This window comes from Physella acuta, unplaced genomic scaffold (assembly GCF_028476545.2).
Source record: "Physella acuta isolate Inbredline_101_S28 unplaced genomic scaffold, ASM2847654v3 ptg000976l, whole genome shotgun sequence".
NCBI classification, from domain to species: domain Eukaryota; kingdom Metazoa; phylum Mollusca; class Gastropoda; family Physidae; genus Physella; species Physella acuta.
In genome coordinates this window covers 155,760-179,647 of record NW_026732493.1, presented here as the reverse complement: position 1 = coordinate 179,647, position 23,888 = coordinate 155,760, and the positions used below count along the sequence as shown (strand labels likewise).

The 23,888-nt window shown below is 36.0% G+C and overlaps 2 protein-coding genes across 2 annotated transcripts; both read right to left on the bottom strand.

The window, feature by feature from the left end:
- Positions 1-303: 303 nt before the first annotated feature.
- LOC131954164 (uncharacterized) lies at positions 304-12,104 on the bottom strand. The gene is made up of 4 exons (XM_059317702.1): positions 12,072-12,104; positions 11,864-11,976; positions 5,827-6,170; positions 304-3,019 (listed from the first exon to the last, which is right to left on the bottom strand). The coding sequence occupies exons 3-4, from the start codon at positions 6,129-6,131 to the stop codon at positions 1,885-1,887; spliced, it is 1,440 nt and encodes a 479-aa protein (XP_059173685.1). The 5' UTR covers positions 6,132-6,170; positions 11,864-11,976; positions 12,072-12,104; the 3' UTR covers positions 304-1,884.
- Positions 12,105-19,118: 7,014 nt separating this feature from the next.
- Positions 19,119-21,305, bottom strand: LOC131954153 (octopamine receptor-like). Its single transcript, XM_059317684.1, has one exon. It carries the CDS (start codon positions 21,303-21,305, stop codon positions 19,119-19,121), a length of 2,187 nt encoding a protein of 728 aa, XP_059173667.1.
- Between the last annotated feature and the right edge of the window lie 2,583 nt (positions 21,306-23,888).

The following is a 23,888-nucleotide window of genomic DNA, read 5'->3' as shown; positions in this document are numbered from 1 at the left end:
GGTAGAGAGCTGGACTGCTAACCCGTAAGTCTCGAGTTCGAATCCGGGTTCAAGCCAGTAGACCGTCCCTGAGTCCACCCAACTCTGATGGGTACCTAACTCACGTTAGGGAAAGTAAAGGCGGCTGGGCATAGTGCTGACCACACTATCTCTTCATATGCCGAGGTCACAGAAACAAGTGAACTCTACTTCACTTGCCCCATAGACCGTCAGGTTTGAAAGGGAAACTTTTACTTTTTAGAAAGAGGGAATATCGAATTCGTTTATTTATTTTCATTTATTTATACTCAATACTTAGGCTGTTTTAATATTGTACAGTAATTACAGCTTAAATAACAATATCGATGAACTAATATTTCAGTACAGTTTATATTACTCTCAGATTTTTACAATGAATTCTCATTATTTACACAACCAAAAATAAATTTCTTAAAGATTGCCAGATAATTTGTATTTCAAGTAATATAATGCATTAAAAATAATATGCATTTTAAAATGGGTGGTCTCCCTGTTTTACTGTGATGAACGCAAATAATTAAAGGTTCCCACTCTGTAATTACAGACATGGTAACTTGTTAAAAAATTATTTAAAAATTATTTAATACATGAACATGCGTCGTTACAATGGATTTACGTCTATGAAAATGTACAATTATTGAAACAGGTTATTACATGTATTAAAATAGAAACGTAGAAATAATTGCATGAAAAAAAAATAAACGTACTAGTTATTAAATATGTGCGTCATATGTTTACACATCAATAATCTCGCTGAAATAAATGAGTGTTTGCGTGTTGGTATACGAACATGCGTGCGTGTCTGTCTGTGTGCGTGTGTGTGAAAATGTGTGGTCTAATCCACTCTATTTTATTGTATGTGTTTATTTGCATATATGTTTTTGACAACATAGTACAATAATATTATATAAATCAAAATGTATATAATAAGCATATTACTTTACACCCCTAGAAATTCAAGTATTAATATCGATTAGGGCTATTTGCTCAGAAAAGAGCCTGTATTTTGTGTTGTGAAAATAAATGGAGAGTAAGCGCCTAATGACTGGGAAAAATTCGCTCAACTTTTACGAATATAATCTTTTTTAAAGGTCGCCAAACGTGTAGCATATATTTACTTTCACCTGAAAGGCATCCAGCGCCTTATATATAGTTGATAGTTTATTACAATTAAATATCTTGTAACGAGTGCATTACCCTGAGACGCGACACTTGTGTATGGGTAGTGTAGAAATACATATATCCAAAACATATAGAATACATCTGTGGGAACAATATCAGTGGGTTACAAAAACATACTAAACATCAACAGTGTATGTTTTTATTACATAACTATGTGATTGTTTTAGAATAAATATGTTCTCGTAGAAGTAATGATTCTGATTCGATGTTTTCTAGTTTCTCCGAATTCAAAACGCTATTGATTCGGAGAGGAATGCATTAAAATACACATTTTGGAAATATCAAATTAGCTTACATATGTTATTATAGGTTATTTTTTTTAAAAAACATAAGAAATAAAAAGTTAAAATTCTTTTACTTATTTAACACGGCTGAAAAATATAAAGTTTGTTATGCTAGTCAGTGATAATTAAACATTAATACACTTTTTTTTGGTTTCAATACAGAAAAAAAATGTCTTGTTTAAAGTTGTGTTTCAGATATGAAAATGATTAGGCGTTAGTTTGTGTTAAAACCAAGTCATTTGATGTTTGATGCGCTGAATATGAGCCACATTGTTCAATGTTAACTTTTTTTTCTGATGTTGAATACTACGTTCGTTATCAGCAAAGGTCATCTCCTGATAAGTATAAAATCACAAAATGTGTACATCTTTCACAGATCATGTGGTTATGATAGTATATTTTAACCATCAGAAGTTATGATATTTGAAGATGAGTAGTGCGGACCTTCCGCTTCCAGTTCGAAGTATGGATGTCCTGGTGTGTTGTTGTCCTCGACAAGGCAGTTGTCGCCGTTGTTGGCAGCAGTAGCGCCAGACACTGCCTGATTGTCAGAGATGATCTCAATATACTGACCACTGACCGCGTCAGGGTCAGTGTAAGATGGGCCGGTTAGACAGGTAGAGGCGGTAGAGTAGTAGGGTAGGGTCTCGGCTTTAGGGCAGGTGGGGAGAGGAAGCTGTGGCAGCAGGTTTGGGTCCGGTCTGCGAGTGACGGGGTTGTAGTGGTGGTTGTACTGTGTTGATGTGTCCAAGTGGGTGTAGGTGTCCGGGACGGGTGACATGTGATCGTCGATGAAGTCGTAGGTGGGTTCTTCGAATTGAATCTCAGGTAAAGTGTTTTCAGGTTTTTTATTGTCTTTGCGTTTATTACGGGTTGCTTGAATTGGTTGAAGAGGGTTGACAAGTAGTTTTTCTTTAGAGACTGATGATTTAAAAAGCTTCCTGTTTTGTGGCTTGTTGGCTCGCATTCTGACATCCATACCCTCTGACACGGAAGTCGATTGCGATTCTGTTTCCGGTCGTTCCGCAGGTCTGCGACGTTTAACACACATCCTCCACACCAACACACCAGCAACAACGGCAACAAAAACAACAGCTCCTAAAATAATAACGAATATAATTTCCGGTTTCTGTATCAACGGAATTTCCTTTTTCAAACTCGTGCATTTTTTGTGTTCATCATCGTCTTCTTTATCGTCGTCATCGTAATTCCCGCAAATATCTCTACACGAGAATGCATCAATGTTGGGGTTTATTTTGATAACCTGGATGTTATTTTTCCCAAATACGATATCCAGCAGCTGGCTGCACGTCTGCGTCGTGCTGCTTGACGTCTGCTCCTCTTCATCACATGGGGCATCAGTAGGCGCCAGGCTGCGACAGACGATGTTGTCGTATGGTGTCTGGCTGCAGCTAAAGCCGTCGTCGTGTTGGACGTTCCCGTCATCGGTCCTGGAGATGACGGACGTCACGTGGTTGTTGTCTAGGTTTATTTGGCAGTGGTTGTACTGGATGCACGTCATACAAGTTATCAACCTGTTGAATGAGTACACAATCATGTATTTTACAATATAAACAACATAATGTATGCAGCACAGAGTACACCAATATGTACACATGTGTCTTAATGAAATATCTAGTCGCGTTATATTTCCAATGGTTAATCCCTATCACTTTTTAATCCAGCTTTTTAGTTTAATCAGTTTCAAACAGTCAGTAACGCTATGTTTAAAGAACTATAAGCCAACACTTATCCAAAACATGTACGATATATATATATACATATATATATATATATATATATATATATATATATATATATATATATATATATATATATATATATATATATATATATATATATACATTGAACTAATTTTTTTAAAAATTGAAATAATCTATATATATAATTCTCTTTTGGGATCAGTTAGAAAAAAATAAAATACTTAAAAAAAACTTTTTAAAAAACCACGTTTTTCTTGTGGACTAAAAAGTAGAAAATAACTATTTACATACATTTGATGACAAAAAACGTGAGTACGTTCACCATCAAATTTCCCGACCCATCTGCCCGACCCACGTTTTTTGTCATCAAATGTATGTAAATAGTTATTTTCTACTTTTTAGTCCACAAGAAAAACGTGGTTTTTTAAAAAGTTTTTTTTAAGTATTTTATTTTCTCCTTTTTAGTCCGTTGCTACACATGAAAAACGTGGTTTTTAAAAAAGTTTTTTATATAGTTTATTTTCTACTTTATCTAATGACTTGATTAAGTATGACTTGACTAAGTGTTTATAAATACACGGACTAAAAATCTTGAGCGACCAGGATTCGAACCTGGGTTGTCGCGGCCACAACGCAAAGTACTAACCACTATACGATCACGGCCAGCGCGCTCACATCGATTGGGGCCGAAGTAACTGTGTCAATAGGCCTCCAGTCTTGTCGGTATCTTTAGAAATCATGTCCTCAATTTTATGGTCCTTAGGGCGTAATTAAATTAAGCTAATTACGGTCTCTAATTGCTAGCTTTTATGATTGCATCTGAAATTGTTAGGCGAGAGTAGCCTGCATGCCAAATTTCAGATCTATAGAGCAATCAGAAGTGGGCTAATTTTCGATGTCAATTTTAACAACAAACACACGCGAAGCTGAGTTAATAAAAACGTGTTAACAAGCTGCAAGCGCGCCTTTGCAGTCCCCTCTCTTCCTCTCTATCGTTATCACTACCACCCCCACCCCACCCCCCACATGATATGGTGAGCGGTGTTCACTCTGTTTACATTTTACAATCATATCATAGAGACGGGTTTGGTGACGGCTATTAGAGCAGATAATTTAGTTTGAAACGATTTTAAACTTAGAGGAGGTAACTAAGAGGAGGCTGCTTTCACGTGGGGGGGGGGGGGGGTTAGTGTTTTTAAGCAAATATTTTCAATGGCAGCATTGGTACTGTCGAATTCACAAATTATAAATTACTGAAAAGTAGAAAAAAAAACAACTAAATAGCGGCGTATGATACGCAGCGGGTCGGCTCGTTACATTATAATTATACTCAGTGGTCCAACTCAACATAGACAGCCTCAACTACAGCGGTCTATACCATCTACCCGCCCCACTTAACCATTGGCGCGTAACGTCCTTTATAGCAGACTTCTTGAAACGTATCAAAGTAGTGATAGGGCAAATGATATTATATAAGCAGTCGTGTATGATTTACTTGCTCTAACACAACTTTAGTAAAGAACTATATAGTGTCGAATTCATATATTATGAATAGTTGATAAGTAGAAAATAAAACAACTAGATAGCGGCGTATGCTACGTCGCGGGTCAGCTAGTTATGTTTATTAACTAAATACTCTAATATAGGAGCACACATCTGCCATTGTCATGTGGTACCAGGTATTTGAAATTATTGCTATGAAATTCATTTGTTCGAACCAAACAGAAAAAGCCGTTGATTCTGTACAATTTTTATATCGTCACGTATCTTCAGTTACTGTGTTGCGAGTTAGCACTACGTGGTTGTTTGAAGCAAGCGTTGTAACTGAAATAATAATGCAAGTCATACAGCGTTATTTAACACGTTTTATGTAGGTGGAGGTATTCACGACAGGCGAAGCGAATCTGCACAGTGTGGAAAGGTGAATTCGGATTTTTTTTTTCTAACCATGCGTGTAAGTCTTTAGCCTTATCTTCTGATATACGTTTCTCTACTGTTAAGATAACACTATAATGTATGATTGTGCTGCTTGAAATATAGAATACATAGGCGGTATATATCCACATGGAGTTTAAAAGAATGAAACTCGTATGTGTAAAAATTCAAAACTTAACTCATTAGGGAGCAAGATTATTATATCTACTAAACGTATAACTTGATGATTAGTGAAAATACAAATCTTCACTGATGTTTTGCTTTGGTTTAGGGGACAATGCTTTAATTGGAACGTGTATAATTCTTTGTATAACATGGTAGAGAGCAGTGGCGTCGCTAGGTCGGATGTCGCCCGCAGGGGTAATTGAGGCTTCACACACAACCTTAAAAAAATATAAATTTTCAGTTAAGTGTCATCCTCTACTTTTTATTTTCTTATTTGAGTAGTGTAAAGTATTGTTTTGACAGACCATTTAATGATTCTTTTCGATTTGGTGTCACCCCCTAAATGAAGTTATCAGGTGATGACTGCACCCCAGCCCCCGCCTTTTGATGCAACTGTTATAGAGCTGGTCTTGTTTTGATACAGTTCTCTGGCTCGACAATAAAAAATTTCGTAAATGTATCTTTTTTTTTGTTGTTGTTTCTTAAACCACTAAAAACATAACAACAAAACTACTTACTGTAAAAAACTTGTATTATCAAATACCACCTTCATTTCTCCGTTTGGTAATGATATATTTAGAACTATCATCGTCACTTCCGGTTTGATGGTGGTGGTGGTGGTGGTGGTGGTACTGGCAGTGGTACTAGTCGACGTGGTTGTGGTTATCTCAGCCATGGTAGACTGCTCAAATTCTTCGGCTGATGTTCTTTTATGTGGTGATGATGGCGAGGGTGAGTTTGTTTTATTGCTGTCTGATAACATAATGGCGTCCAAGAGGATGAGACAACCTAGTACACACCCGATCTCTCTCATTGTTGCCATGGTTACGTGGGCTGGTGCTTGAAGGTCTTACTTTAAGTCCTGTGAATGGTAAAAAGGTTAACATTTAGCTATGATACTAGTACATTACACAACACGTTTATAAAAAAACGTATTTGAAAACAAAACAGTATTGTAAATCCAGATGGGCTGTTTAAAGTCAGCCTATTATGATCTGCCTTGCCTTAAGTTAATCAATTTAACAGTAATACAGAGTTATCGCGCATAGCTTAAAATTCTCTTGTAACGACGTGACGTTTCTAGCTGTCAAGTACCATTTACTGACAAGACAAAAATAATTGGACACATAGAATGATATAATAGTGTAAGAACATTAACAGTTTATAGATTCTTGTCTAACTGGTTGTTGCTGCTGATATATGTTGTAGCAAATAAGGTCAAAATTTGTCTCAGGTAAAGTGTCTCTGGTCAAAAGATTGTCTCATGTTAAAAGGCTGTCTCAGGTCAAAAGAATGGCTCAGGTCAAAAGGCTGTATCAGGTCAAAATACTGTCTGACGTCACAGGGCTGTCTCATGTCAAAAGGCTGTCTCATGTCAAAAGGCTGTCTCAGGTCAAACGGCTGTCTCAGGTCAATTGGCTGTCTCAGATCAAAAGGCTGTCTCATGTCAAAAGGCTGTCTCAGGTCAAACGGCTGTCTCAGGTCAAAAGATTGTCGCAAGTCAATCGGCTGTCTCAGGTCAAAAGGCTGTCTCAGGTCAAACGGCTGTCTCAGGTCAAAAGGCTGTCTCAGGTCAACAGTCTGTCTCAGGTCAAACGGCTGTCTCAGGTCAAAAGACTGTCTCAGGTCAAAAGGCTGTCTCAAGTCAAAAGGCTGTCTCAGGTCAAAAGGCTGTCTCAGGTCAAAATACTTTCTCAGATCAACAGACTGTATCAGGTCAACAGGCTGTCTCAGGTCAAAAGACTGTCTCAGGTCAAAAGGCTGTCTCAAGTCAAAAGGCTGTCTCAGGTCAAAAGGCTGTCTCAGGTCAAAATACTTTCTCAGATCAACAGACTGTATCAGGTCAACAGGCTATCTCAGGTCAAAAGACTGTATGAGGTCAAAAGGCTGTCTCAGGTCAAAAGGCTGTCTGACGTAACAGGGCTGTCTCAGGTCATATGACTAAGGTCACACGACTGTCTCAGGTCATACTACTTGCTGAGGTCACACGCCTGACTCATAAGACACGACATTTTCAGATCACGTGTTACTTTAGATCCTTATATTCTCTCACGCCAATGCCTGTACTTGGTTTACTAAGCTCATGTATCAAACTAACTTAAAGGTCCTCTATTAAAACTAATCCAAATTTTAAATGCATAACACCTCTACGTTTTATATCCCAATACAAAGACACCATTGTAGCACCTAGAAACAAGCCCCAGTAGTTGTCATTTTTAATTCACTCAGGGCCATAAATCACCGGTCACATGATCAGTATGAAAGCCTGCACATTTTCCGACGATCCTAAAAAAATGTCATTGATAGTTCGAACTTTGGGCGTTATACAGGCAAAGTTGACATAATATGGGCACAGTGACGCATTGTGTATTGCGAAATGAAACGTGATTCAGCCTGTATTGACTTATGATATGAAAACGATCTATAAATTTCTAAATGAATGGTTTGCTTGAAAACTGTGCATTTATATTTCATGATATTGTATGTTAGTTCTTTAATGAAACCATTTCTAATGTACGACTCTATGTATGCTTCTGGAACTGAATGTCTATGTGCATAGAATAACAGTGTCTCTTATTTAAATAATTGTACACTTACAATTATTCGTAAAACGCCTATTATAATAGACCACCTCCAGTTTGAGTTGTGTTGCTTAAAACATATAATGTAGGCTACAAATGTAACAATAAAGTTCAACTATAACCAGAGGCGTAGCTAAGGGAGTGGTGTTGGGTGCGCATTTATTATACCCTACCTAACCTCTAAATTTACTGCGCTAAATGTCACTTCCCTCCCAATCGTTCCTATTCTACAGAATTGTGTATACTATTTATTTACATTCTTTAATCTCAATATAACTAAAATAGACTTTTGTTTGAAGGGTAATGAAAACATGTAAACAAAAGGGACGCTACTCTAAATCTATGCGAATACTTATATGCAGTGGCGTAGGCAGGGGGGGGGGCTATGGGGGGTCATAACCCCCCCCCCCCATAGACCCCTCGGTATATATATATATATATATATATATGGTGGGGTTAGGAAAGTTAAGGGGTCCATTCTCTAATAGGCAATCTATGTCTCTTTCGTACTTTCGTGTTGGTTTATTGTCGAACCTGTCCTCACCTCACATCACAACAGTTGGGTGACGCTTACCGTGTAATGTTAAAATAAATAGCATGTAATTGAGTTAATTCGAAGTGAGTGTTCACACTAGCCCAACGCACTAATTAAGGTTGTCGCAAAATATAACATATATGTAACATAATATGTCAATGAATTTTCATTTAAAAAAATATGTCTAGTGCAGTTTACGAAACTAACGAACTTCATCGATACTTTTTAGGTGGGTAGGTGGGTAGGCGGGTAGGTGGGTAAGTGGGTAGGTGGGTAAGTGGGTAAGTAAGTAAGTGGGTAGGTGGGTAAGTGGGTAGGTGGGTAAATGGGTAGGTGGGAAGGTGCGTAGGTAAGTGCGTCATGATAATATTAAATACATAATTGAGAGATACTTCATGTAATGTCGATATCAATGATATTTTGATGTTTATTTATACGAGAATAGTAGTTGAATAATTATTGACCAAGAAAATAATAGGCATTGTGTAAAGTGATTATCGCCTGTATCGAGGTGATGGGAATGCAGAAGGTAGTGGTACGCTTTAAATGGTAGTAGATCACGTGATCAAACACGACACTCTCACAGCAGCCCTAACAGTCATGTATAAATGTGTCATCTAGTCCATATGGTCTTTGTGCTAAATTTCTCTTTTGCACATTTTTCTTTGTGTTTTTTCTGGTTGCGCATTTTTCTGTTCTGTTTGCGCTTTTTTCCGTTTGCGCTTTTTTCTGTGTGCGCTTTTTTCTGTTTGCGCTTTTTTCCGTTTGCGCTTTTTTCTGTTTGCGCTTTTTTTCTGTGTGCGCTTTTTTCTGTTTGCGTTTTTTTCCGTTTGCGCTTTTTTCTGTTTGCGCTTTTTTCCGTTTGCGCTTTTTTCCGTTTGCGCTTTTTTCCGTGTGCGCTTTTTTCTGTTTGCGCTTTTTTCCGTTTGCGCTTTTTTCTCTTTGCGCTTTTTTCCGTTTGCGCTTTTTTCTGTTTGCGCTTTTTTCTGTGTGCGCTTTTTTCTCTTTGCGCTTTTTTCTGTTTGCGCTTTTTTCTCTTTGCGCTTTTTTCCGTGTGCGCTTTTTTCTCTTTGCGCTTTTTTCCGTTTGCGCTTTTTTCTGTTTGCGCTTTTTTCTGTGTGCGCTTTTTTCTCTTTGCGCTTTTTTCTGTGTGCGCTTTTTTCTCTTTGCGCTTTTTTCCGTGTGCGCTTATTTCCGTTGCGCTTTTTGATTTGCGCTTTTTTCCGTTGCGCTTTTTTCCGTTGCGGTTCTTTCCGGCCACCCTTTGTAAGCTATAATTGGTTTTTGTTTCTATTAGGTTTCAACACTGTTATCATTTTTTTTTAAATCTGTGCATTTTAGTTTTGTTTGGTCGATTGGAGAAACTTGATTCTAGAATTAAGATTCCAATATCAATAACTGAGTTCTTCATTCGACTATTTTAGGCCTTAAATATTTTAAGATAAATATGAATCTTTTTTTTTCTTAATGTGCTAAAATTAGGATATAATGTAATTAAACTTAACATTGGAATAGTTTAAATAAGGATACAATTTATGATTACGGAGGGTTCTCTAAATAGTACAAAATGTTATCACAAATTTGAGAGTTCCTACTCAAGATGATAACCTTTAAATAATCACTCATGTGGCATGGGTACGGTACCAAAGCAGTCATTGTCAATTTCTTGTGTTTTAATATTTCCACCCAGAAAGTGAACAGAAGGAAAATATCAAAGCACTTAAATGTCTTTAAATGATTGCTAATTGTAGACGTTGGGTTTAATAATTTTGTATTCATATGAGGTTCGCGCTATACAGATACCACCTGCTAACAGTGTTTCTTCCAGAATTTTTTTCTCCAGGGGAGGCACTTGAAATTTTCGGGGGGGGGGGCGGTAGACTTTCTTCGGGGGGGGGGAGGCGGACACTGTTAAAAGTATACTTTTCTATATAAATTATATACATTTCATTTCGTTCGTGGGGGGGGCGGTAGAATTTTTTCGGGGGGGGGGGGGGGGGGGAGGAGGCTTTGTCCCCCCCTCCCCCCCCCCCCCCCCCCCCCCGCAGAGATGCTTAGAAGAAACTCTGCCTGCTAATTAAAAAGACTCTGATGCAGATTTATTGAATCTCAGGTTTATATGTGCTACAGCCACCCGCGTGTAGCGCGTTGCGTTGAACGAATATTCATATCCACACCAATGCGACGCATACATGAATATTAATATCCACACCAATACGACGCATACACAGGGGACCTGGTACCGCCGCCCAAGCAGCTAGTTAAGTATATATTTTTATAGTTGTGGATGATGAAAAAAAAACGAGAGAGATAGAAAGGCTATTTTAAGTTACTCTCAACAAGATTCAGTACCCGCAGTTCAAATAAATAAATAGCAAACAACCTTTAGACACTCGTTAGTAAACGGATATGACACAGATGGAGGACGCCTTTCATCTGCGCTAGTTTTAGTTTACTTACTCACCCTAGCTCTGAAGCCTCTAATTATCAGAAACCCAGATTGAAACGATGACCCTAATGGCTTCTCTAATGATGTCTTTAATTTAGAGCTAATGGTGAACCTTAGTTTAATCAGTACATGTGTCCGTAATGTTTATAGAATATTGTTTGTGGTGCTCATTAGTTAATGCTCAATGTCTTGCATTGAATATAAAGTTTTTCATGCTGACATTAATTACGTAAAGCAATTAGGTATCCTTTAAGCTAAGAGCTTTTCATTATTTTTTCAAATTTATTTTTCTGACACCCGACATAGCGAAGCCACTGGTACATAGTACTATGGTTTTGACAGTAGTCTCTTCTAATTTCTTTCAACAACCACGTCATAGACGAGTTGGGATCTTCACTATGTAGCCCCGTCTTAGAAAAAGTAAACAATAACACACAAAAAGAATGCACATCTTACAAAAACGTATCTGCACGGAATGTGCACTTTGTATGTATTGTCGGTTCAGATTTTCAAAGATAACAAACGCATTTAACGTGTCTCAAGAGTCGTATCTTTAAATGTCGTTCTAAAATACGTTGATTGAAATTTAAACGTATTTAAGATGATGTAATTTAATACTGCATTTAGCCATAGGGTAGTAGGTATTTGGATAAATTATCAACATTTATATTGGTTTATTTACATCCATCATTTTGAAGAGAAATATCTATAATTTTTGCTCTTAAAGAAAATTGTCAAATATATTTTACTTTGAAAAATGCACAAAAATTACCTGTCTTGATGTACTAAAAACGATATGTAGAATAAATATACTTTACGATTATACTTTAGAGAATAAATGCACTTGGTAAAAATATGTTTCAAAAGTTTATCAGACTAACTAAATAATACGGTAATAGTAAATAAATTAAAATATACTATTTCCATTTGTTATAAACAAAGTTAACTAGCCTTGTATTGCATATATGCATGTAAGAAAAATGTATTACCTTTATGTATTTATTAATACGTGTAGAGTTTGACTACCATGGTCTGTTCTGTGTGAAGTAATTTTTCAACAGTCCAAAGGGAAACGAATTATATGTTTCATTTCATTGCTCCCCTGTAACATTAATCACACAGTAATTACATTTTCCTCTTTAAAACGTCCTCCCACTATAATTTAATCCTGAACTATTTTCTTAGCCCGCTACACACCTTCATTCAACCAATACCTCAATGTCGTAAAGCCTGCACAGGTAATGCATTGTGTTGTGGGAGAGAGAGGGGCAAGGGGGATAACTTTGTCTCATGACTATGAATCATTAACTTCCCCTGGTCCCTAAGAACGTTGACGTTATTTGGCCCAGATTTCTGCGCGTCACGCTCGGAAGGATTTGTCTAGCATGAGATTGTATCACCCCCACAGCGGGCAACTCTTTTATGTGTGTTTACATACACTGTAAGGATCACATAGCTATTCGCTAGGTCAATGTCAAGGTCTTCTTGTTTATACGTCGATAAAAATTTACTGAAGAATGTAACATCTAGATATTTTTTTGCGAATGTGCATTAAGTTGCAAATACCAGTAGTTAAATGTAAAGTAAAGCACTAATTGGAACATGACGGTCCTTGGGACAGGTGAAGTAGAGTTCATATGTTTCAGTTACTTCGGCTTTAGAAGGGATAGTGTGTTCGGCAGTATGCCAAGCCTGACGTGAGTAAGGTAGTGCCTACTCCTATGAAAAATATCATTGAAACAGGTGAACTCTATCTCTATCGAATATCTAAAATGATGACGGCATAAAAGTTTATGAGAAATAAACTATGGACTAAATTAAAGGTGTCTAGTATTTTTAAAAGTTTGAAATTGTTGCTGTTAGATTCAATGTGTTTTAACATAAGCCTAATCAAATGATGTCAATCTCAGAACTTTTGCTGTGGAAAATATAATAAGGATCAAACGGGAACACACGTCTGAGCTAACTAAACGTGTATCTATCTTGTTTTAACACCACTCTGCCACTACGTACATCATCGAAATCCACCCCTTCCCCAACATCAAACATAGCGGTAGATCTTAAAAGCTTTACTATTCTCGACAAGCGAGAGACGACACGATTAAATTCATGTACAATGTGACCCGTTTAACGTACATGTTGTCCCCAAGGCGAGATGTTCTTAATCTATTTAATGTAACGGGAATCCGCTTGTAATTAAGGGATTAAATTTAATCACAGCGTTAATCTCCACATTAAAAAAAAACTACTACATTTGAAGAAAAAGGAAAAATAAAACAATGTACTGAAAATTATCTAACTATTTTTTTAAATCGTGTTTACTTCAACACATTTAACAGGAGTTCAGATGAAAATAAACTATTCTAACCTGTGCAGTCCCATTTTATTTTTTACTCTAACACTTTTCGTAGGATAGTCTATTGTTAATCTTAGTTCTAACGCTAACCCTAAAGTAAAAACAAACCCTGGAACATCTTTCCAAATTACACCTGGATAGACTATGTACCCTAAGACCCAGTGGCGGAACTAGAAAAAATGGGCCACCCCGCAAAAAATATTTTTAGGCTCCCCACATAATATAAAAGCATATATATATATGTATATATATATATATATATATATATATATATATATATATATATATATATATATATATATATATATATATATATATATATATATATATATATATATATATATGTATATAAATACGAATATAGGATATTCATTGCTGGCCTGTTCTGGTTTTGAAAAAACAATTTCAGTTAACAGCATCTCGTGTTTAAGTGCATTAATAATGTGTTTTGTGAAAATCAGTTCTATTTTAACTCTGCTATAAGACTTCCTACCTCTAGTCGGTCAAAATAATATAAACCATGTAGGCTTTGTATAAGTAATGGTGTCTCGTGTCATGTTTATTTTCGGTTTCGTTTTTTTATTTATATTATTATTTTTAAATACATTTCATTTGTATACAGTGTCATTCTTTAGTAAGTATGCCTACTTTATAAAAAATAATAATAAAGAGAAGTAATTGCTTTTTAATTTGTTTAGTACAAATCTATTAAAAGGAGCTTATGAGCACCCCTATTTGACTATTTAAAAAAAAAGGAAATAAGTCATGGAAGTGGTTTGAACATTTGCTTATCTTTGATAAGTTTGATTGTAGGAGAAAGAGGACTCGGCTTTCACAGTGGTTTAAAAACGAAGGAAAAAGAAAAGAGCGTGGAGTGGTGTCTATAGAATAAAGATAATCGAAACGCAGCTACGGTAATCTTTTTTTACAAAACAACCATCACATAAAAAATGCAAGAAAATTATTTTTTTAACTATACAAAAATTATAATGGTCGGCTGTGGGCCCTTAAATGGCGTGCCCCCCCCCCCCCCCCGCACTGCGGTGTCTGGCGGCACTGTAGTTCCGCCCCTTCTAAGACCAAATGTCGTTAAACCAAATTTCTTTACGTAATCGAAACATATATAGACACATTTTCGTGATACCCAGTTAAACGTATGCAGTAAAATAAATGCATTGTAACTTACATATCATTGTGTTTTCATTTTGAGTAATAAAATATAAACAAAGCGATAGGCTTCGATCATTAAATAGTTGCTTCAGTCTATCCAAGAGAAATATTTTTCACTGAGACCCCGGAAAACGTATACAGCGACTAGTACTCCCAGGTATTTCGTTGTGGCGACCACTCCGTTTGGCCGTAAGGCTGACATGTCGCCTACCTTCCTGTACATTGATCAATGACAGCTGTCCACACTTTTTCAACTCTGATACTATAAATAGCTTGTCGAAATACAGTCGAGGCCAAAAGGTCAAGTATTTTAACCATACGAAAACTAGTAAAGTAAATATAAACTTAAACAAACGAAAATGACTTCTTTAGTAAGAGATAAAAACCAAATAACCATGCATATAGTTGTGCTTTGTAAAAAGTGATAAAAATTAGTAACAAATAATTGACGTAAAACGTGAATGTGTGTAAGTCCGTTTATAGATTTACGTATATGTGTTGGATGAAAAAATAAATAAATGCACATCCTACATGTTATTATAGGTTGCATATATATATATATATATATATATATATATATATATATATATATATATATATATATATATATATATATATATATATATATATATATATATATATATATATATATATATATATAATATTATATATATATATATATATATACTAGCCGTCCCGGCCAGGCCCTGCTCTGGCTTCTGTGAAAAACCCTTCTGTTAAAGACCATCACCTGTGTGTTTAGTAATCATCATAAACCCGGCATTGCCCAACCAAACCACAACCAACCAAAACCAAAACAACAAAACGCAAACATAACGCTAACACAATTACAAATACAAACGAAAACAAAAACTTACAACAAACCAACCACAACCACAAACACCAATACGAACACAAAGAAAAAAGCAAACGAAAACAAACCAAATCCAAACACAAAACCAACCACAAACACAAACCCAAAGAAAAAAACAAACGAAAAAGCAAGCGAAAACAAACCAAATACAAACGCAAAACCAACCACAAACCCAAAGAAAAAAAACACAAAAGAAAAAACAAACGAAAACAAACCAAATCCAAACGCAAAACCAACCTCAAACACAAATACAAACACAAACCCAATGAAAATAAAACACAAACGAAAACGAAAAAAGAAAGAACAAAAACGAACCAAATCAAAACGCAACCACTAACGCAAACCCAACCTAAACACAAAGAAAACACTAACGCGAATATAAACGCAAAGTGCTCACGGGGCTGAATCGCCTACTTCAACTTAATAAACGACTATAGTACCCCAACTTATTCATAGTCTTTTGCACTCACTTTAATGAACGTAGGCGCGAAACCGAACACGGGAGGCCCGGGACCCCAAAAAGCACCCTGTCTGGGCGCCAGAGGACGCACCATGACGTCACCGCCTGATTGAACTTAGTAAACGCCTATAGTGCATAACTTATTTATAGTCTTTTGAACTCACGCGAACGTAGATACCATAGCGTACACCGGAAGGCCCGGGGCGCCAAATAGCATCCTGTCGGGGTGCCGGAGGACGCCCGGATTTGATTCACTTAAAGACTATAGTAACCTTTCTTATCCATAGTCAATCGCACTGTTTAAAACAAAATTATGCAGCATAGCGCTCACATGATAGCCCAGGGTGCCAAATCAAACCGTGCAGGGGCGCCGGCGGACGCGCCTGTTTCAATTTAGTGAACAAAAATGATAATACTCCAAGCTTATCCGTAAATGGAAAGAAATAAACGTATATGATTTGTAGGACCTGGCTTATTAAATGTTATTGATTTTTAAAAAAAAGAATAATTATTGAACAGTATGTTCAGTGTATAGAATAAATAAAAGGCAGTGTTAAAAATACCTAACGACATTGCACTTAATCAATCCCCGCTAATTGTGTAATTATTTTTTTTTTCTTAACACCAAAAACAAAGTAATAAAATGTTAATTCTCTCTTCTTAAGGATTTATTTTTCATTAAAGGGAAGTAACTTTGCAGTCAATACATTTCCGACACAATTTTAGAAATTTTATAAACGTCGATACACTTTTTAAAAATTTTATGTCGTGTTCATAATTGAAAATTATTCTTCTAAGTAAATGGAATGAAAATTGTTTTTAAAGACTTTCAATGGTAATTTTTTGACTCGTAAATTTAGACTTTGAGCACGATAAAAAATCTAACACTTAAATCCGTAGAACTGTCAACGACAAACTTTTTTTTTTTTGCCACACGTTACAGAACTGAGCTTTATATATTAGATATATATATATATATATATATATATATATGTATATGTATATGTATATGTATATGTGTGTGTGTGTGTTTTTGTAATGGGGACATGTTTTATAATTCCGATAAAAGTACTAATTCTTATTTAATGTATAATATATGTATATTAATTTTAGAAAACACAACATTACTGACAGTTGCTAAGATGTACAATTGTGCCATTTGGGTAAACTATCGTCTTTCAATTGTCTAAATTTCTATGTACAAGAACACGACTTCTAGAATCTTAGTGTTTGATTATTGGAATCCAAGTAGCCTTGATGTAGACAGGTCTAGAGAGTCTAAATAATGCTGGCTTGGAGTATAATGGTAAGTAACTATTATAATAGGACAGCCAGGGGACCATACATTTTTAAAGTGATTTTTTTAACATTACAATTTTAACCCAAAATATAGAGTAAAAACGACTCTGTTTCTCTCTTTCAGACACATACCAACACACATATACACACACATACACAATCGTGTCATATTCACACATACGCTATCACTAAGTCGTACACTTAAACACTCACACATGCAGACATACACATGCGTAATCTCATATCAAAACCACACACTTTCACAGCTCAAATACATACCCTCACACAAACCTTAACAAAGAGTAGACAATTCTTGTCGATGTTTCATATGTTTAACCACAGAAAATTATTTCCCATTTGTAATGTTCTCTCTTGAAAGGGAAATAACCAGTTAATACATTTGACGTACTCTCCACAGAGTTGTGTAGCGTTAATGAAAACATTCACAAAAACATTTTAGCAAGTTATTTGTAACTGAGACAAGCAAAATATTGATCTTTTTTTATTTTTCTATTTATTAAAAAATAGATATCACAGTTACAACACACATTTTTCATTCCTTTAACACTTTTTATATGAATAATCTATTAACTCCAAATAACTGTTTAGTTGAAAAGAGTTTATAATGGAATGTATAAATGCTTCTACAAGAACAATTGTGAAATTTTGCAATATTAATTAATATAAATGAAAACATATATTATCACTTGACATCAAAGTCATTAAAAACCAAACGTACTTTTAATGTATGCACGAGTCAAATAAATAAACAACAACCATCACCTTGCTGTTTTTCTAGATTGTATACATATAATCATATTTGCGTATACTATGAGGTTGTAGGCAGTGGCGTCACTTGGTCGGTTGTCACCCGGTGCGGCACCTAATGGCGTCACCCCCCCAAAGTATCAGTATATATATATATATATATATATATATATATATATATATATATATATATATATATATATATATATATATACATATATACATATATATATATATATATATATATATATATATATATATATATATATATATATATATATATATATATATATATATATATATGTGTGTGTGTGTGTGTGTGTGTGTAAGTAAAATGGTTTTCTCTATAAATGGCAGGTTTACGCCCAGGTTTCACCCCCTCCCCCATATCGGAATCTTTGATTTGCACTTAATACGACTTTTTAACTCGAATCAATCATTAATTAAACTGACATAAAACTTTTTCTACTAGTTTTTCATTTTTTTTGTCTTGGTGCCACCCCCCCCCCCTAAATGGTGTCACCCGGTGCGGTCCGTATCCCCCGCGCCCGCCTCGCGACGCCTCTGGTTGTAGGCATAGTTACTCGAATTTTAAAGATAAACAAAAACTTGTCTATAAACTAGCCCTTTGATTTTGTAGCTAAACCGAAACCAAATACAGCAATATATATAAGTTAAATTTTTTTTTAAAAGGCATGAGATGATCTTGAACTTATACGGTTATTTTGAAATCCGATTTCATACAAATTCAATATACACAATTTTATATTGATAATATAAGTAACTTTTACATCATGTAAAGTCACTTCATTCAACATTACATCACCAAAGTTGAAATATTTCCTATTGGCTGTTTAAAAACTTAACATTGTACAACATTGTATGAATAATCATGCTATTATCTCCCCTTTCTTGTCATTCTTTTTCATTGTTTTGCAATTTTATTCACATTTGTCATAAGCTCAGATTTGTGTCACTATTTAAAAAATAAATAAATAAAATGGAAATATAAAATCTCTACTTCTGTAGAAAACAAACCCACTTTTGGCAATGCTTATACCAGAAGTTAGAGTCCTCTGCTACAATTGTACAAATATTCGAAAGCCATCTGATACAAATACACAATATAGTACAAATCTGCTTAAAACGAAACATGTATTGATTTGTTTTGAAACAGAAATGCTTTAAAAAAAATATCATTAAGGTTTAAGAGAATATGTCAAATTATTGAGAAATGCAATGAGTGTTCAGAGGTGTAGGTTTTCTTGGTAACAAGCAATAACATGGTATAGTTTTTGTTTTACGGATTGATTTTTACTAAGCAAAATTTTGCCTCGACCGTTGGCTACGATGCAGCTTGTTGTTACTTCGCTTCAAACAACAGAAGGAGGCCAGGACTTTGCTGTAGGCCCGGCGGAATGCCACGTGACAGAGGGCGTACACGACAGGGTTGGTGCCAGACTTGGTGAAGGCCATCATGATGACCGCGTTCAGGAAGTAGGTCAGATGGCAGCCCTCGCAGAACGTGTTGATCATGATGACGACGAAGAACGGGCACCAGGCCAGGATGAACGTGGCACAGACGAGTGCCAACATGTTGGCGACACGTCTGCTGGCGCTGCTGTTGTTCGGGGACAGGAACCTGCCGACACTCCCCTCCCTAGCCCGACCCCGGGGCTTTGAATCTTCGCTGAGCGTGGTCACAGAACTCGACGCTCCCACACAGTAGTTGGGGTACTTATGATTGTAGTCTTGGGCGCTTGAAAGTGAGTAAGATTTCCGCAAAGTGCTTTGTTTCTTATAAGAGCTTTTGTCCGCTTCGAAGCTTACTCCTCTTAAACTTCTAGTCTTGGAAAACTTCTGGCTTAAAGTTTCTGTTTTATTCTGTCTGTTTCCTGTTCCTCGTGTTAAAAATTCGGGTGTTTCACGTTGAGGAGAAAGCACGTCTGAATTTTGGGCAGCGTTTTTGTTTTCGTCATCCAATACACCAACTTGAGCCAAAGTTGTATAGTCTTTATCGTTTTTTTGGTCCGATATTGTATTCAACTTCAGAATAATTTTCTCCTTGTCGTCCGACTGTGACTGACTAATGCTTTTAGTTTCATTGTCATATTGTCCTATATCCTTTGAAGACATACCTCTAATATGTCTTTCGTCATTCGCAATCTGAACTTGCCTACTACTATTACGATCATCTTGATTTACAGATATAGAAATAGCTTCTCTAAGCTGTAGATTATTATCACACGTACTTTTGATTTGCAAGCTGCCTGGTCGAATTCTTACGATTGAAGTAGAATTCGAATTCTTTGTAGTTGAATTCAACTTGCTTTGCTTCATTGGATACGAAATGTGATCTAACCTTGAAGCATCGTCAGTAGGAATCTTTTTGCTTTGGGTATATGAGTACCTCTCTTTATTACCAACTGCAGTGTCTTCAATGGAAATAAAGCTTATTTTCTTGTTATAGAAATCGTTGTCTCGATCGACAACAAAAACATCGTCTTGAGATTCTTCAGAGGATAATTGTTGTTGGCATCTAGAGTTAGGGCTGGTTTCTCCTTGTGTGAGAGTAGAAGAATCGAAATATTTTAAAAACAAGGATTTCCATTTACAACGCTTTAGACCTGGGTCTGTCTCAAACGTTTGGTGTTGGTTGAAATCGGATGACCGTGTGTTTACGAATTGTATCTGTGGTGGATCTAAATTTTGAAGGGATGGGGTATACGATTTCATTTCGTCTGCTATTGTGGTTTTGCTGCTTTTGAAAGATTGTGAGTCGTCTCTATAACTTGAGGACAGCGCATCGGATGTGGAAGAGCGAGAAACCAGCCTGTCCGATGTTTTATCGGATGTCAAAGAAAACCTTCTCCTGTCGTGGTCGCGAACGGTGCAGAGGACTTTAAGGTTTAGAAATATGATGATTATAAACGGTACGGTGACGCCCACTATGGAAGCGATGAAAAGAAAATTTTTGTCGAATGTTCCGTAATAACTGCAAGTTTTGGCTTCGGTGTTGAAGGCGAAGAAAGACAAACCTGTGGTTACAAAACTTATAGCCCAGGTGAAAGTGACGGTTGTGGCGTGTAACCATGGAAACCGTATCAGAGCGTCCCGGTGCTGGAAAGGCCAACAGACGGCGAAGTATTGTTCTATGGAGAGGATTATCAAGCTAATCTGTGAAGCGGTGACTACAAGAAGACAGCTTAGAAGAACCAGCCCGCACATGAACGTCGATCTGTCAAACACAACGGGGTTAACCGTCCACAGAGTGTAGAGCGGGACCGTCACGGTGCCCACAAGAAAGTCTGCGAGCGCTAGGGACCCCAGCATGACGTTGGTAGCGCGCCGCAGGGATTTGAACCTGAAGACTGCCACAAGGACTAGTGCGTTGCCGACCACTGTCCACAGGGAGACGAGAGTCAGGTACACAACACGAAAGATGGCTTCTTGTGATGACACTAACACTGACAAGTGGGACGATGTATTGGAAATATTTGCCATTTTCAATTTTTTTTTAATTTCTGATTTATTTTTTTTAAATTTTAAAAAATTTTTGTTTTTGTCTTATAAAACTATTAATTAAAATTCCCAATTAAAAACAAATTAGTTTTAATCTCCGTAAATACCCGAACGTTGTTTACCAGACGTGTTTATCTAAAGCGCTATTTCCGAATTTCTAAACTGCAACAAACGTTGTTTTTCAAATCCATTAAAACACCATCTGTTTTGGACGTCCGTTTTATTGATTTTTTTTTGCCCAGAGAGTTAGTTCATTTGTCGCCTCATCTGTTTCAATTAAAACTGCAAAGTCGTTTGCTTTGTTCTTTACTTTTTGTTGTTTGCTGAATTTTGAAAATTTCCCAACTTGGCGTATAAGTTAAATCTGTAAAAAAACAAATATACAAATACACAACGTTAGCGGTGATTACTACAATTCTACAACAATTAATCAAAATACATGCATACGTATCGTAAAGGTCATCTTGAAAATTCTAATTAGATTTAAGTCAACTTTATTGATTTAACCAGCTAATTCCCTGAAATCCTGTTACGTAAGACCTGTCTCTAAGACCAAGTCGGTGAAGCGTGACTTCACAAGCGTGACAAGAAAAGAAAGTGCTCAGACGGGATTAGTTCCTCGAGGGGTTAATCGGGCAGGTTGACATTTTCTCCTGCTTCATTAATCAAAGCAGATTTTAATTCACATTTAAGGTTCTTACTGTCTATCTAAGTCTATGTCAGTCTTTTTTTTTCTCTCTAACTCTTTTTCTCTCTATAGGCCTATATGACAACTGTTCATATCAGTGGCGTAGCCAGGATCGTCTCAAGGGGGGGGGGGGGGGGGTTCCAATTTTTACCCGGGGACAAACTTTCGATTTGCACCCCCCACCGCCCTCAGACTTTCGATTTGCACCCCCCTCAAACTTTCGATTTGCACCCCCCTCATACTTTATATATATATATATATATATATATATATATATATATATATATATATATATATATATATATATATATATATATATATATATATATATACACCGAGGGGTCTATGGGGGGGGGGTATAACCCCCCTAACCCCCCCCCTGCCTACGCCACTGGTTCATATACATTAATAGTGAGCTAGAGAGAGAAGTAATTATTATAAAAAGATGGGAGGGGTGGGTCTTAGAGAATATTGAGCTAGAAACAACTCCAAAATCAAACAACTGCTGCCTGGCGGTTTATTTTGGGTTGGACAAAAGCTATGGAAGCAAATCCAAAAAAAAAGCAACCTGAATTCGATGCCAACTGTCTATTTGGCGCATAACAAGTTGACACTTAAATTAAGAACGACGAAGTTATCAAGTAGCCGTTAGTGTTATTTTATCAAACCAAACACCTCAGCGATTTGACTTAATCAATAACCTAAAGTTATATACAATACACGTATATTAAATTATAGCGTTTCACTTAATATATTGCATGCTCATATTGTATTATTTCTATTATTCAAATAATAAAAAAAAACAACTACAAAACGAGTTCGCCTTGTTTTTTGTAAACGTCAAATATCACGTTTCTATACAACGTAGAATATTGATATTCAAGCTAAATAGAATTGAAGCTGAACCACATATAGGTATAAGTGTACGATAAGTTAACCGTGTATAATGTACGTACAGACTACGTAATAGTATTTAAATAAATATAGTGTACGTTAGCGAATTTATTTTATCAATATGTTTAACGATAACATTAAAAAAACTACATATTTTTTAAAATGTCGTACGTAAATATCGCCTTACTATTTTAGCCAATTTTAACCCCCTATTCTTCCTCATTTTATCATCTCAATTCGGTATACAAAATACACAACTATTAAATTATAGCGTTTTAGTTAATATATTTCAGCTAAGCAATGTTGTTTAATCAGTACGTTAACGGTATATACGATACATCTATATACAATTATAGTACTTTTATAATATAATGAACGTGAACATATTTTTTAAAAATATGTTTAACTACTTTATTTTTATAAAAAAAAAAAACTACCAAAAAACAAACAATTACTTTATTTAAGTTGTTTGTTTTTTGGTGTTTTTTTTTTAAAATAAGATTAATCAAAATGTAAACAACTTACTGACCTGTGGTTAATATTCTCTCCCCTCGCTGTAAATCAATGCGGTGTATTTTGTGTTGAGCTAAACAACATAAAAAAAAAATCGATAGTCGTCTTTGACAAGAAGAGAGTTCTAGAAAGTCTTCTGATCTCGATCACTTATTTGACTTCCTGCCCCGAAGCCACGATTGCCACCTTTAGACAGCGCTGTTTTAAAGACTCATCTTATATTGATAGACCGACATGACTGTGTGTACTCACGTTTGGGACTGAGGAACTGGCCAGTCACGTGCTGTGTGGTTGGGAGGTGGACTCGCGTGAGCACTGGAACCCACCTCGGGTGACTATTGACCGTTGTATAACTGTTAGATGACGCACGGAAATGTTCGTTGAAGTATCGTTTTAGTGTTACTAGACAACACGACAACTACAAATGTACATATTGTGTTTTAAAATATGGGTTCACATACTGAGTTATT

Excerpts from the sequence above, each read along its gene's own strand:
- LOC131954164 (XM_059317702.1), bottom strand. The coding sequence starts at position 6,131 with ATGGCAACAATGAGAGAGATCGGGTGTGTACTAGGTTGTCTCATCCTC. Across the intron at positions 3,020-5,826 it reads GATAATACAAGTTTTTTACA|GTTGATAACTTGTATGACGT; the intron begins GTAAGTAGTTTT and ends CTCATTCAACAG.
- LOC131954153 (XM_059317684.1), bottom strand. The coding sequence starts at position 21,305 with ATGGCAAATATTTCCAATACATCGTCCCACTTGTCAGTGTTAGTGTCA.